Source organism: Petromyzon marinus, chromosome 17, assembly GCF_048934315.1.
Source record: "Petromyzon marinus isolate PM22_M1 ecotype Great Lakes invasive population chromosome 17, UKy_Petmar_22M1.pri1.0, whole genome shotgun sequence".
NCBI classification, from domain to species: Eukaryota; Metazoa; Chordata; class Hyperoartia; order Petromyzontiformes; family Petromyzontidae; genus Petromyzon; species Petromyzon marinus.
The window spans coordinates 8,745,071-8,759,590 of NC_133683.1; the positions used below are offsets into that span (position 1 = coordinate 8,745,071).

Consider the following 14,520-nt stretch of genomic DNA (forward strand, 5'->3'; position numbering starts at 1 on the left):
GACACACACCGTGTACACTTACGAATACGCACGCACAAATACGCACGTGCATTCAAACAGCAATGGATCCGTTCACAAGTGCGTATGCATTTGTGCGTGCATCACATTTAAAACACAATAATTGTATATGGAAACACGCGCACGCAACATAATCATCGATACATGGCATCCGACACAAAGGTGCCCCTTGCTCGGTGTTTATAAACCGCTGGACCAATTGCTGTGCAGGCAGCCAGAGAGCACGAGGGGGTTGTAGTGGAGTGCCAGCTCGTATGCACGCACGCACGCACGCCCACTCGCCTCTGTCTCTCCCCGTCGCCCATGATGTTTCTGAGCCAACATAACCGTTACCGGGCAAATCACTTTAAGCCGACGGGCAAGATGTCTAGATAGAGACAGATACACGGGCATGCAGACAGAAAAATAGATTGATAGAAATCAATTTGACTGACAGAGAAAGGGACAGATATGCAGGAAGACACTCACACAGGCGCAGACTTAAACCAGTAGACAAAACAAAGCCCATGACACCACAGAAATAGAGCAACACAAACGAACCGTGACCTTCGGTGTCCGATGCGCAAATTGACTAAGTCCTCGTGATGCTCAGCACGCTGATGATTACGTTAGGTGACTTTCATCATGCATCACAATTAAAATTGTATTGCACGAGCCACAAGCGCCATGGCAACGCAGTTAAGCAGATGTGCGGTGGCGCGGCTCGGAGCGCGGGGCCGCTGTGCGTGTGAGGGTGGGAGGGTGGTGGTGGTGGGTGGCAGTGATGCTGCCAGTGATGGCCATGTCAGAGCCACTGACCCTGCACGCTTGACATCCTAGATTAGAATCCTGGGCTTGCACGCGGACGACATCATTAAAAAGCAAGGCTCCCGCAGTCGCGGCTTCAAACGATCTCAGTCTGGGCACAAGTGGCTGCCCAGAGGTGATGGCAACAGCATTATAGTGTGCACGTGGGTGGGTGTTTCACTTGCCCCACCATGATTGGCCGTCACTGTGACATGCAGCTCAACTCAAAACGGAAAGGTTGCGATTGTGGGGGGAGGGGGGAATCGGCTGGGTCCATCACCGCTCCAAGGTCAACAAAATCAAGTACCACCGTGTGGGAAGTAAAAAAAAAATTTTGATCCGATGATGACACTGGTCCCCAATATAGGAATGTGGAATGTACGCCATTGGCACGGCGGCGACAACAGAAATGAGCGCTGCTAAATGAGCGTTCGACCACAGTAGACAAAGTATTTTTATATATATAAAAAAACAGTTGCTGAGCACAGGCCCTAGGGCCCAAAGCATCAAGCGCCCAGCAGCAAAGATCCCCATCAGAGTTGTCACGGTTATGAGGACCGGGTCCTCAACGTAGGAGGAAACAACAAGCGAAGTTCACAGGGATGGCAACCACGGTGGTAGTAGTAGCGATAGCAGAGTGATCGGGAGGCGACTGGCCGCCGGCGAGCGAGTGACCGGAGCGAATCAGTGAGTGCTTGATCAACAATCACCCCAACTGCTGCTCCACTCTGAATTATCTTAGGTGCAGTGAGGTAGGAGCTGGGCGCTCCACCCCAAATGGCCCTTTGATCCGAGATCTACAATTTTTTGGCAAATCAGATGACACGTGATAAAAAAAAAGTCTCTGGAAGAGCTGCGTATTTGGAGCATGTGTTGAGAAGAGGGCCCAGGGCATCATCTTCCAGTGCTGTTCCCTAACCGCCATGTCTCACGCTCTTCTGCCCACAGCTTCTTTCGCACCGTACATAGCCAACCACGCTAATCGGAGGTCCGAGTATCCACCTTGTGGCAGAACTAAATTGATATTTAGTCTGACAATTAAATTATAAAGTGTGTGATGTACAACAAGCTAATTTGCCTCCATGAACAAAATAAGTAACAAAAATACCTTTTCCCCAAATGGTGAATAGATATGAGTGATAATAACATGTGATGCTACCAGCCACAGCTACACATCTGCTATAGGACCCTGGTCTCATCCGATACACAGCTCTTGATCCATTCCCCACATAATTCTCGTCACGCTCAAACAGAACCCTCGAAGGATAACACAGGTCAAGGGTCGTAGCGGTGCAACCTTGCAAACGCTCACTCACACCACAGCTGGCATCAAGGCCTCCACTAGAGGGAGCTCTGGAGGGCATTTCCCCACCTGCCGATCGACTGACTGGTGAACCCGTTTTACTCGGTGGACTGAGGCAATGGGGAGTGGGGGGGTGTTAAGAGAAACCTGCCCAGTGGTTCATCTGCCGCACTGGGAGAGAGAATCGAAACGGAGGCCTCTGGATTGCATGTCCACTGTGTGCCAACCGTTACACACCAATGTGGTACCTCACTGTGGTTGACAGAGAACTGCCTAATGTTCGTGAACCGTACGTGTATATTCATACCGCGTGGGTACATCACCAAGGAGAAACACAAATTGTGTATACTTCTGTTCGTGACATTCCAATTATCCCTCATTGATTACAAAGGTGGCTTCACTGGATTAAATAATTGATGGCTGTTTTAGGCAGGGTTCTGAGATGGAAATGCAGCGCAGATGATACGTTAATGTGGTAATGTGCTTCGTGGTTTTTGAATTGGGGCGAAGCTAGAAAATCGTCACCCCACGCTGTTATTATCAAGTTGCATGAAAATGTAATTATCCAATAATGTAATGTATGCGTTGATGTATGCATACGCACAAGTATGCATAAACAAACCCACCCTCATGCATACACACACACGCGTGTGGAAGTGCACACACGAGCAAGTACACACTTACACGGATGTGTAACAGCTGCAGGTGCACCACGCATGGATGCGAGTGCACTGCACACGCAGAGGCTCGTGTGGCCTTTAACAAGTGGGGCAAGCGCTGTTAGCGAGCAGCACTTATACAGGCCGGAGTGGGTGGCCAGCACCACGCCCGAAAACCTCTGTCTCCGGAGTAACGATGTTTACACGTCACCCCAGGTACTCATTAGAGGCTAGGTCGACCTAGGGGATAGCCCAGATTTGGTTCAGATAATTGTCACTGGGGTTGGTCGTGAGCAGGAATCGAACTCGGTTTGCCGGGGTTCGTGGCGCAGTACGCTAACCGCTACACTACCACCCTCCACATACACACACACTCAAACTAATCTAATTATTAGTTGTACTGTATATAACATAGTTCATGTAAATTGCATTTCACAACACCGTGGAACCACAGACAAGCTGGAAGGCTGCCAGACAGTGAGCCAACAATTTTGCTCTGCAGTTCTCTATATATTAAGATGTTTTCAGCCAATTAGTGAGTGATTACACATGTGAGAGGAAACCCAAGAATCCGAAGAAGGGGGCAAAACTCTATTCCCTACAGGAGGGATAGATGATATACGTCCACACGTTGCTGTACCGCATTCTGCTGGCGAGCTAGGGTATGGGAAGGGAGTCTCGCAACATTTTGTAATTTGTGTGGTGCTCAACCAACCCTCGCTGCTGCCTCCACACAGTGCTGGATTACAGATGCACCACCACCACATACAAAGATCCCCCATATAGCCCCGGCAAGTGCTCTTTGCGAGTAGCACCTATGAAGGGTCGGCATCGCACACCAGGGAGTGGGTGACCAGCACCATGCCCGGCCGCCTTTGTCTCCCTAGTGGTGATGTTTACACACCGCACCAGGTACTCATTTGAGGCTGAGTCGACCTAGGGGAGGCCCAGGACCAGATAATCATCCCTGGTCTTGGGCGTGAGTGGCAATCGAACTCGGGTCACCAGGTTCGTAGCGCATTGCGCTAACTGCTACACTACTGCTCCCCACCACACATGCACGCACACACATGCATGCAAGCGCATGCGTGCACACTCGTTTACTCACGCAAATACGCGCACACGTGGACGACGCTATGGTGCGGGGCTCACAGAGATGCACCGGTGAAGAAGTGCACAGTGAGAGAGAGATAGGAGAAAGATCAAGTGAGAGATTGGGAGAGAACTAGAGATGGAGAGAGACGCAGAGAAAGAGACAAGGTGGAGAGAGAGACGACTAACAACGAGAGATTGGCATACGGGCAGTACAAAAGGGAGATGGTGAGGCACTAGCGGAGGGAGAGAGAAGAGCGTGGTGTGGCCGAGTGGTACCTTGCGTGAGGGAGCCATTCTGCCCCACGTCTGCCGATGTGCACCGCTTCTGCGGAGAAATGCTGCACTCACGCACAAAGACACACAGACACACACATCTGATGAGCACGGTTGGCTACGTAATTTACGAAAGAAGTTCAACACGCATGCATGCACACATGAACATAGATGCGTGCCTACTGCACGCGACAATCATTTCCCCACCGTAGACTCCCGCGCTATGACCAGTGTGCCACGGACAGGGTCAGCACAATGAGCACCGTGCCCGACCACCTTTGTCTCCCCCCAGTGCCAATGACAAGACCCGGGGCTTGCGTTGGAAATAACGCGGTCGCAGCTCGCCAGCGTGTGTGACGCAAGCGCCCAATGGTGGCCGCTGCCGCCGGCAACTTACCCGGGAGCCAGTGGTGAGGTCAGTGTCTCCGTAGCGATGAAAGTGCCACCGCAGCATTAACCAGAGGGGGGGGGGGCCTGCCGGGTTCGAAGCGCCAAACCTTTGCAACAAGCGTCGAAAGTGCCCATTGACAAGCCACGTGATCCACCCACAGGAAAGCCACGTTGTGATTTCTCATCATTGCGGGTGGCAAGGTAGACACGGTGGTAAAACACTGGTGTCTCACACCCGGAAACATTTGGGTTCGATTCCTGACTCAGGAACTTTTCGTACGTAGGGTTTGTACATGCTCCCCTGTTCCACTTTGGGTTTCCTCCAGGTTCTCCGATTTCATCCCAATGCTGAAAAATTACCCGCAAATTACTCAATTGGGATTAAACGTGGCAATGCTGGGAAAAAAATTTGACAGGACCCTCCTGAAATAGTGGCCTGAGACCCAGCGAGGCTCCCCTGGGTGAACAAGCATCATAAGCATGCCTGCACCACTGCCCTTATTTCTTTAGATTTACATTTTTTTATTACATTCACAAACTAAAATATTACAATTGCGAATAATTTTTCCACGTGTCAGGGCAACTTTCGTGTTCCTATTTAGCCACATTGTAGTGAATATGTGGGGTGGAAATATCTCGCATTGGGCCCTGTCCAGCGAATGCAAAAAAAATAATACTCAGCTTACGACACGCAGGGGTACAGCTTCTATTAGCGTCCACAGGGCTGGCTACTGGATTCAGACTCATGCCCTGCAAGTGAGGTCATTTCCCCACAATTAAACACTGAGTGCACATTTTAGCGAGCTGCTGCCACAAAGTCACGCACTCACCGCAGCGCGGAAAAGCCAGCGCAGCAAGCGAGCTGCTACACAAAGTCTTCTCATACGATGCTGCCAACTTGAACCGGTTATGAATGCCCCTCTCATTTACCCAGCAAAGCCTCACGAAGTCGCTCTATTCCGGAGGGGTTCCGCAATTGGATACTTGGTCAATTTAAATCGCACGTGTTTGGCGTGTGGGCGGAAACCACAGCGCCCCGGAGAGAGTCCACACACGCACGAGGGGATAACACCCACAGCTGAATTCACTCTACACGTGGACTAAGACCATTGCTGTTCCACCACCTCCTGGCCAGCTCACAGTCTCTATTCACAGGTGGTCACCCACCTAAGCAGGTCTGTGCAGGCTGAGACCTGCTAAGCATCTGAGATCCTCAGAGATCGGGCAATCTAAGGGTAATTCATAAATAAATCGCGTGACTTTAACTAGGCAAGCCGCCATTGGGATCGATGGTCTGTTTTTAAAAGAAAAAAAAATAAAAGTCCAAGTACCCATAATCACATGAGCATTGGACAATACTCATTACTGTTGCAAATCCTGTGGCGTTGGTGGCAGATCCACATTCCTATAAAAGGCATCAGTGCATTCATAAGACAACCGCTGTGAATCTCTGAGAAAACAGTGCTCATTTTATTGACCCCAGAGACTTTGTTGTGGGCTGAGTTGACTCCTGCCGGTGGTTTAACTCGAGCTTGTGGGCACGGGTCACACGCACACCGTCACAGCGCCACCCAGCCAGACACGAGTTACCTTCGAGAAACTTTCATTGAGTATGCTTGGTTCTTTCGGAAAAAGTCACGTAGAAGGGAAACAATAAAATAATAAAAATATAAAACATATATATATTTTTTATTTTATTGTTTCCCTTCTACGTGACTTTACCGAAAGAACCAAGAATATGAATCCCTGCAGTCACGAAAGCTTTAAATCAAAATTTCGTTGAGTAGTTTAACACTTCCTTTAGTCAAAGGTGGAGGTCGAGCAATGAAATTAGCTCAGGTGCACGTTGGACTGTCAATACCAAAATCACGAGACATGGCTGATGTTATTGATGACTCAATAACGAACTTTGGTTAATGATGCAGATACACATTGGCCTCCGCCCGCAAATGTTGCAGGACCCGTGGCCTTCACTCAACAATTTCCAACCTAAACCATCACAACAGTGAGAGAGTCAAACCCTCGCCGCTTCTGTGCAGATTGACCCGTGGGGAGTCTGCCGACTGCCAACCTTGTGCACTGCCATGCACGACCACACTGGTTCAATTCCTGGCCTTGACTCACATCATCACAATGGGTAACTGGCTCAGAATCTATCCCTCCCCCCACCAATATCAACTGAGCCTGAAAATGAGGTGATGAAATGAGTCTCAGACTCCGGCCTTCAACTGCAATGTACCCAGCAGAATCATTCAGCGAGGTCTGTCTTTAAACAGCGACTCTCAGTTTTAATGGGTTCATAACTGGTTTTAAATAAAGGAAGGGCATGTGAGTAATGTGGCTTGACCATGAGAGTGCTAGCATGCATGTGTGCAAGTGGGGAGCGGTGGCGCAGCCGTTAGCGCATTGAATTACAAACCTGGCAACCCGATTTTGATTCCCGCTCACAGCCAACACGTGGCTTGGAGTGATACCTGAGTCAGTCCTGTGCCTCTCCTGGGTATACTCACTATTAAATGAGTGTCAAAAATATATCACCACCGGGGAGACAAAGGTTGCCAGGCACGGTCCTGGCCACACTACCCCATCGTGCCCCGTGCTGACCTTCATAGGCACTGTTACCCGCTAACCGCACTTCCCCAACAGTCCGCGTAAGCGACACGGGGGATCATTGTCTTTTGCGAGGGTGCATGTGTGTGAGATTGCAAAGGCACCTTAGCACACGTGCAAGTATTCGTGTGTGCGATGCGACACGTTAACTTATCATACCCAACTCACATCGCGCACCTCCTCGTCGTCATCAGCGCCGCATTTAATAGCATCCCGTGTAAAGAAAACGGGGTGCTCATGAGATCGATGCCGTCCGTGTTGAGTAAGATATCCGTTACGTGGCAGCGTCCACACGGCGGGCAGCAGTGCGAGCGCCTCTGGGTGTGACTCGTGGCCCTCGTACTCATCACCGGTGGCCTCCCCCAAGGTTCAAGTGGCTAAAAAGCGACAGCCTTGAGGAGGTGGCGATACAGTCGATGCCATTGGCGTTACACGGAGACAGAGGTGGCGGGGAGGGCGGGCGGTGCATCACCCCCACCTTGTTCTCAGTGGCTTTGATAGGTGCTCACTAACCACAAGCATGTATGTGTGTTTCTGTGTGTGTACGCACATGTGTTTGCATGTACCGTTTGTTGTTGTTGCGTGTACGTTTGTGTGAATGTGTGCATAACTGTGTTTATAAGCATTCGTGTGTTTATGTGCATGTACCGTGCCAGCCTTCACAGGCGCTCACTGACAGCACTCGCCCCAAAAAAGGCTTTTGAGGCTAGAAGGGGGACATTTGTCTTGACTTGTACGTGCTGCATATACACGTGTGTGCGGGTATTTGCTGTTGTGCAGTTTACTTATGTGTGTATATGGTCTATCTCTGTATCTGTGTGCGTACGTAATGAGGGAGTGGTAGTGTAGCGGTTAGCACACTACGAACCCAGTGACCCGAGTTCGATTCCCGCTCACGGTCAACACCAGTGACGATTATCTGAACCGGTGCTGGGCCTCCCCTAGGTTGACTCTGCCTCAAATGAGTACCTGGCACGGTGTAAACATCGCCATTAGAAAGACAAAGCCGGCTGGGCGTCGTGTTGGTCACTCACCCCCTCGTGTGCCGTGCCGGCATTCATAGGCGCTCGCTAACGGTACTTATCCCAACAGTTTAAGGCTATACGGGGGATCTTTGTGTTTGTATGTAATGTGTATACTGTAAATGTGTATGGGCGCATGCGCCGTGTGTGTGTACTGCGTGTGAGTGTGACGGAGTTGGTGATCCGGCCGGCGTTGATTGATGAGCGTGGCTTGCGAACTCTTTGAATTACAAGCGGAGGAAACACTGCACTGTGGCTATTAATACGTTGGCCATTAACAACAAGAACCAATTGTAAAAATGTCACGAGAAGCTCCTCCAACCACTCTTCCTGTGTGCTTCATGTGGCACGCTCGCGAGACACGTGGTCCTTAGGACAACGACCACCCCCCCTTTTAATAGACGGACCTTTGGGGCAAGTGCTGACAGTCAGATCGCACAGTGGCAAGCAATTTGTGTGTAAACCTGGCCTGGGCTTCCTCTAGGTTCACTGCGTCTAAAATTATGATGCAGTGCCCCTGGCAGTATGGTCGTGACTATCAGTACCGGGGCATCCGAGCATTGTGCCACCATGCGCCACCACCGCCAAGCGTCGCCGCCGCCACTACCACTACGCGTGCCACCACCACCGCACACCCCACTGCACATCGCCAGACGCCACCACACACCGCCACGCACCCCAATACACGCCACCTCACACCTCTGCTCGCCTTAATAGGCTCTGACCAAGACCACTTGTCCTATCAGCCAGCCCAGGCTATGAAGGTCATCACTGTGGCTGTGTGCACGTGGTGTGTGTGGTGCGTGTGTTGTGTGTGCGCATGTGTTTATATGTGCATGGGCACGCACAAGTGTTTCCGTATGCATGTGTAGTTACGTGATTCTGCGCGTGTGTACGTACACTCTATCTCCATTATATTAGCAGTGTGTGTGCGTGCGTATGCAGCCAAGCTGAATTTCTGACTAAAAATACGACGGTGTCCAGGGACGTTTCCGAACGGCATCGAGTGACGCGTGCACACGAGACGACGGAGACGCCAGCCTCCATCAGGCGCTGCTCGCCAGCAGCACTTGCCCCAACACTTCGTGGGGGTTACATGGGGGGATCTCGTCTTTGTCGTCCTTTGCGTGCATCTGCGCATGTGTGTGTACACAGAGTGGGGTGCGGTGGTGTAGCGGTTAGCTCCGCTGCGCTACGAACTCGGCGACCTGAGTTCGTTTCTCACTCACGGCCAACACCGGTGACGATTATATGAACCGGTCCTGGGCCTCCCCTAGGTCAACTCAGTCTCAATTAAGTACCTTGTGCGATGCGTAAAAACATTGCCACTTTGGGAGACAAAGGCAACTGGGCGTGCTGCTGGCTTCCCACCCCCACGTGTGCCATTCCGGCCTTCAAAGGTGCTCGCTAACAGAACTTTCCCCAAGTCTGTTATGGCTATACTGGGGGATCTTTGTTCAATTACCACCAAACCACAAATAAAATACCAAAACCAGCTTGCGCCGGAGGCCCCGGGGGGAGAGGCACATAGGACATCTCCTGGCTAAACCCCGCTGGTGGAGACAGGAGACGGAACCCTCCCTCCCAACCCCTGGGGTTCCTCCAGATACGTCTGGACACTACTATGGTTGGCCACGTGGAATACTTGAACGCTCACGGCGGAGGAGATGTTGCCACTCTTCTGTTGAGAGATGGACCGGTACCCCCTTGAACTCGTGTTGAGTACAGAGGTCCCAGGTGGACTGTTTCTAATTCTGTCTGGTGGACTGGTTCTGGCTCCAGTCACTATGCGGTGTGGACACTTCACTCGGGGGAAAGGATACTGCCAAACAACATGGAACAGCTCTTCTTCTGTGCTAAAGAAAGGGGGCGCGGGAGCATGGCGGTGACGTCTGGGAAGCTGCGAGTCCCAGGCTACTGTGGACTTCCATCCCAATCAACGGGAGGTGAGGAATGATGATGGCTTATGCCCACAACCGAAGATGACCATCAGTGGAGGGATGCAGGCAAGGCTGATGAGTCAGATGCCTTCTATATCGACTGTCTGGACACAGTCCCATTGGTGAGCTACTCTGGTAGGCAAGGCTGCGTTAGCTGGGACATGAAAGCTCGCATGCACAGCCACTGCATGCTCTGGGAGCTTCTGTTAGGTCAGAGAGTGGAGGCAAAATGGGGATTCCATGTGCTAGAGTAGTGATGGGATTATGGTGTAGGAGGATCTGAAGCTGAGTTAACTTGCGGATGACTAGCTCGTGCAGGACACTACTGGACAGTTGGAGTCAGTCGCCTCCCAACAACAATGGAGGGCAGAGGAGCAATGCTCACAATACTGAGTGGAGTGCCAGGCGGCTAAAACGCAAGTTGGCACAGTGGGGAGCACAGGTGGTGCATCTTTCAGTCATCTCAGTCAGTCGACCCATGGCACCTGCGTCTGCGCTATGACCTCCTGCTAGCGAGCCTTCGCGAGCCTTCCACACTTCACGTGGCCTCAAAGTGCACCTCGTCTGGCAAAAGCGCCATGGTGATGTCACCGCCACTTAGTGGTGAATGGCAGCTGTTGTTGTCTGCTTCATAGTGGACGTTAAAGATTTCCGATGGTCATGCAAAACCAGTCAGCTCACCGTGAAAAATAAAAAGAACCTACCCGCAAATTGCTCAGACTCAACAACTAGAAGACCGAGTCAACTTGTGCTGCACATGAACAGCTGCCACTGGGGATGGCCGTCAAATGTGTTGAGATGAGACGTGATGCCGGTTGCTTGAAAAACGGCGACTCTTCTGGCGTAAGAGGAGGGTGGGGCTCTATCAATGGGACCGAAATCTTCCATTCGCAATGAGCACCGAGGCGTCTCCGTGCGGCGTACAATGCTCAAGTTAAGTGTTGACAAGACGATGCCGCTGTACCGATAGCACGCACGACTGCAGGGTGTGTGCGGTCCAGATGAGCGCACGTGGCGCACAGTGCCCTTGTTGCGTGCGGATGAACGAGCGCCCAGCCTCAACAGCCATTTCCCGACGTAACACTATGCAATGGTGTATTCTCCGTCATCAGTGGCACCAATAGAATAGAGATACGAGGATGCATTTCCACCAACCTAACAAAAATCACTCCAGTCCCACCCACCGCATTTGTCTCCCCTGTGTCAAATACAAAGTGATAGAATTGAAACTTGTATAGTGTTTTACACGTAGGCTTTCGCGACAAATATTATTATTATTAATTGTATAGTGTGTCAATGCCAACACAGCTCAAGATGCTTCACAATGCTGACTTTTATATATGTATGTTGAACTTTCGGACCATACGTAGCCAACCGTGCTCATGGGAGGTGTGGGACTTACAACTGATATAAGTAGCAAAACCGTTGCATTGAAAACTTCCAAATATGTTGATATATGAATACAATCAACTAAACCTGTAATATACAAACATATAAAACCCTGGCTTAAGTTGCTAAAAATAATAAAATCAAAACCAACGGTAGAATTGGACAATTTCTCATCACACGACGGGACGGTCGTGCGAGAAATTCGGGTCACCTGACTGGAGGGGAAACTCACGAGGCCTCAGACCAGACGTGAACACAACTCCCTTTCAGGCTGAGTTAACCTAAGGAGGACGAAGCCAGGTTCGTATATACCAATGGCTATTGGGTGTTCATGCATCGCGACCAAGAATCAAAGACAAGATTGCGGGCGATGCAGCAATGCGGCGCGCGCGCCAATCGCAGCAGCAGCAGCCGCCCGGAGCACGCGTCTTCTTACCAACAACCCCCATTCATCAAGCTCAGGTTCATCCCGTTTACAGCACGTAGCATTATACGTGTATCAAATGATTTTTTTTTATATTACAAAAATATCTATTGAAAAAATAACTTAAAACCAACTAACATCACCGTGCAATGTTTCATAATTATTTAATTTTTTATACAGCGTCCGTTTGTACAATTTGCACCTCACAACCGCTGAGGAACCAGAGGAGCGGGAAGGTAGCAGCCATGCGGCGAGGATCCCGGCACCGACAAATCCACAATTTCTGCAGTCCTCTGGATATTAAAGATCTTTTCAGCCAATTAACGAGCATTCATTCAAGTGGGAAGGAAACAACCGGAGCACCCGGATTAAACCCCCGCGCATGCGACGGGGCAACACTCGATCCCACACATTTGTGAGATCCACCGACCATCGCCGCCTCCGGTTCTGGATTCAGAGGCGCGTGCGTAGCCACCGCCACCACGACCACGACGACGACCAATGCTACAGAACAGCTGCGGCGGAGTACACGACTGACGTGGGCACTGCGTGGTGCGTGTGGCGTCTCTTTCCGAGCGTGGAGACGGGGCGACGTTGCTTCGCACGCTCAATGTTTTGGTCTCGATTTCAATGAGCCCCAAAAAACCTGGTGATGCGGGAAACGGCAGAGGAAAACTTCGCCCAAACGCCGTTTTGTCAAATGCGTGTTTCGGCTAAATAGGGTTTACCTCATGAGGTCTGTTTTCCGGAACGCGGGGGTGATGTTTCGCTGCTAAAACTCTCATCTCCACGCCGAAAAGGAATGAGCGGCCTGCTTGCACTGTACTCTAGATGCTCCGCAGTCCACTTGTACTGTATTTGCTGCGCATCCCGCTTGTACTGTGCAGTACATTCCCGCGCAGTCTACTTGTACGGTACTGTAGGTGCTGTGGATGAATACGTCGTCGCATTCATCCCTCCCCACCACTCATCCGGTGTCACTCCGTGCGTTGAAAGGCCTCTCCCAACACCCCCCATCATCACCATCATTCATCTTAGGTAAAAAATCATGTTTTACTGTTTTTCATTTAATTCTTTGTCTTTATAATACATTTAAGTTTATTCTATTTACATGTACTATGTGTCTGCTTTTTTTACGTGACACCAAAGTGGGGGGACGTCGAAAATAATTAAACAAAGAGGGAGAGGGCTGGGCGATAATTTCCCACGAGGCCTGTTATTTGTTGAACGCAGTATTTCCCATCACAACATTTTTCAGCAATGTAACCCCCCGTGTTCAGAGAGGGTTTCCTCTCGATTAATCCATGGTAGTTTGAGGGCAAACTGTGCATGTTCATGGGACATGCACAGTTTGCACACACATCTGTGCGTCAAAGTGTTTATTTGCAAGTATTTGACAACTGGGGAGCGGTAGTGCAACGGTTAGCGCTACGCTGCGCTACGAACCCGGCGACCCGAGCTCGATTCCCGCTCACGGCCAACACCGGTGACGATTATCTGAATCGGTCCTGGCCCTCCCCTACGTCGAGTACCTGGTGCGGTGCGTAGACATCTCCACGGCGGAGACAAAGGCGGCCGGGTGTGGTGCTGGCCACCCACCCACTCATGTACTGTGTCAGCCTTCATAGGTGCTACTCACTAACAGTACTTGCCCCAACAGTGTGTCAAGCCTATACGGGGGATCTTTGTCTTTGTTTAGCACATGGCACCTGGGTCTGTCCCGTGAAATCCTTACAGAAAGCCTTCGACAACTCCATGTGGCCTCAAAGTGCACCTAGCATGGCACAAGCGCTGTGGTGGCGTCATCCGCCATTTCGTGCTGAATGGCAGCTGTTATTGTTGTGTGAATGTTTCACATTCGGACCATGTTGTAGAACATTGACAGTTGATGACTGACGTGGTTTGCATCTCCTCGAGGCCAAAAGAAGAGATTCCCCACTCAAAGGAGCACTGAGGCGGTGCCTATCTCAAATTTACAGCCCTGAGCCAGTGGTGGAAATTCCACTTTCCTATCGCGGGGGGAAGTCTATTCGTAGGACCACCACCTGCAAATTATAAGGATGATGGACTGAGTGTACCTCCAAACTGGATTTGAACTTGCAAACCCTCCGTTTGCGAGCTGCTCGCTTGACTGCTGAGCCACCCACCCATCCTCTTATGTTCGCCTCGGCATGACACGAGTAGCAGTCAGTTGCTATAAAACCAGCCGAGTGTTGCTAAGGGCGAAACCAACCCAAAGGCACAGTGGTCGTGTCGTAAAGATATCACTGGGCAGAGGTGGCCGGGCGTGCACGGGGCTTGGCCCCACCAGCGCTTCCCCTAAAACCCTTTCTGGCCTTAATAGGTGTTCTATTACAACGCTTGCTCCAAGAGTCTACCAGTCTAAAAGGGGATCTTCTTGTGTGTGCGTGGGTGGGCGTGCTTTTCCGGCACAAGCTTTCGAGGCTGCGTAATTGTGTCTGTTTGGGTGTTCCTCACTTCCCTGTTGAATGCATGAAAAACTAATTCCAGACCCCCCCACCTCCCTCACAGGCACACACTGAGCAAACTCACACTCACAAGCACGTGACACTCACGAAGACAAACATCCCCTGTATGGCCTGACCAGACG

The 14,520-nt window shown here is 50.8% G+C and overlaps 1 protein-coding gene across 11 annotated transcripts in view; it reads right to left on the reverse strand.

Moving 5' to 3' along the window:
* The window catches only part of LOC116943384 (uncharacterized), a 326,779-nt gene that overhangs the window by 69,938 nt on the left and 242,321 nt on the right, over positions 1–14,520 (reverse strand). For 10 of the 11 annotated variants that reach the window (XM_076067590.1, XM_032956235.2, XM_032956227.2 and 7 more), the window contains one exon: positions 4,138–4,199. The exons of the other annotated variant lie outside the window; for it this stretch is intronic. In XM_076067590.1, coding sequence (XP_075923705.1) covers positions 4,138–4,199 — 62 coding nt within the window. The remainder of the gene's footprint in view (positions 1–4,137; positions 4,200–14,520) is intronic. 11 annotated transcript variants of the gene reach the window in all.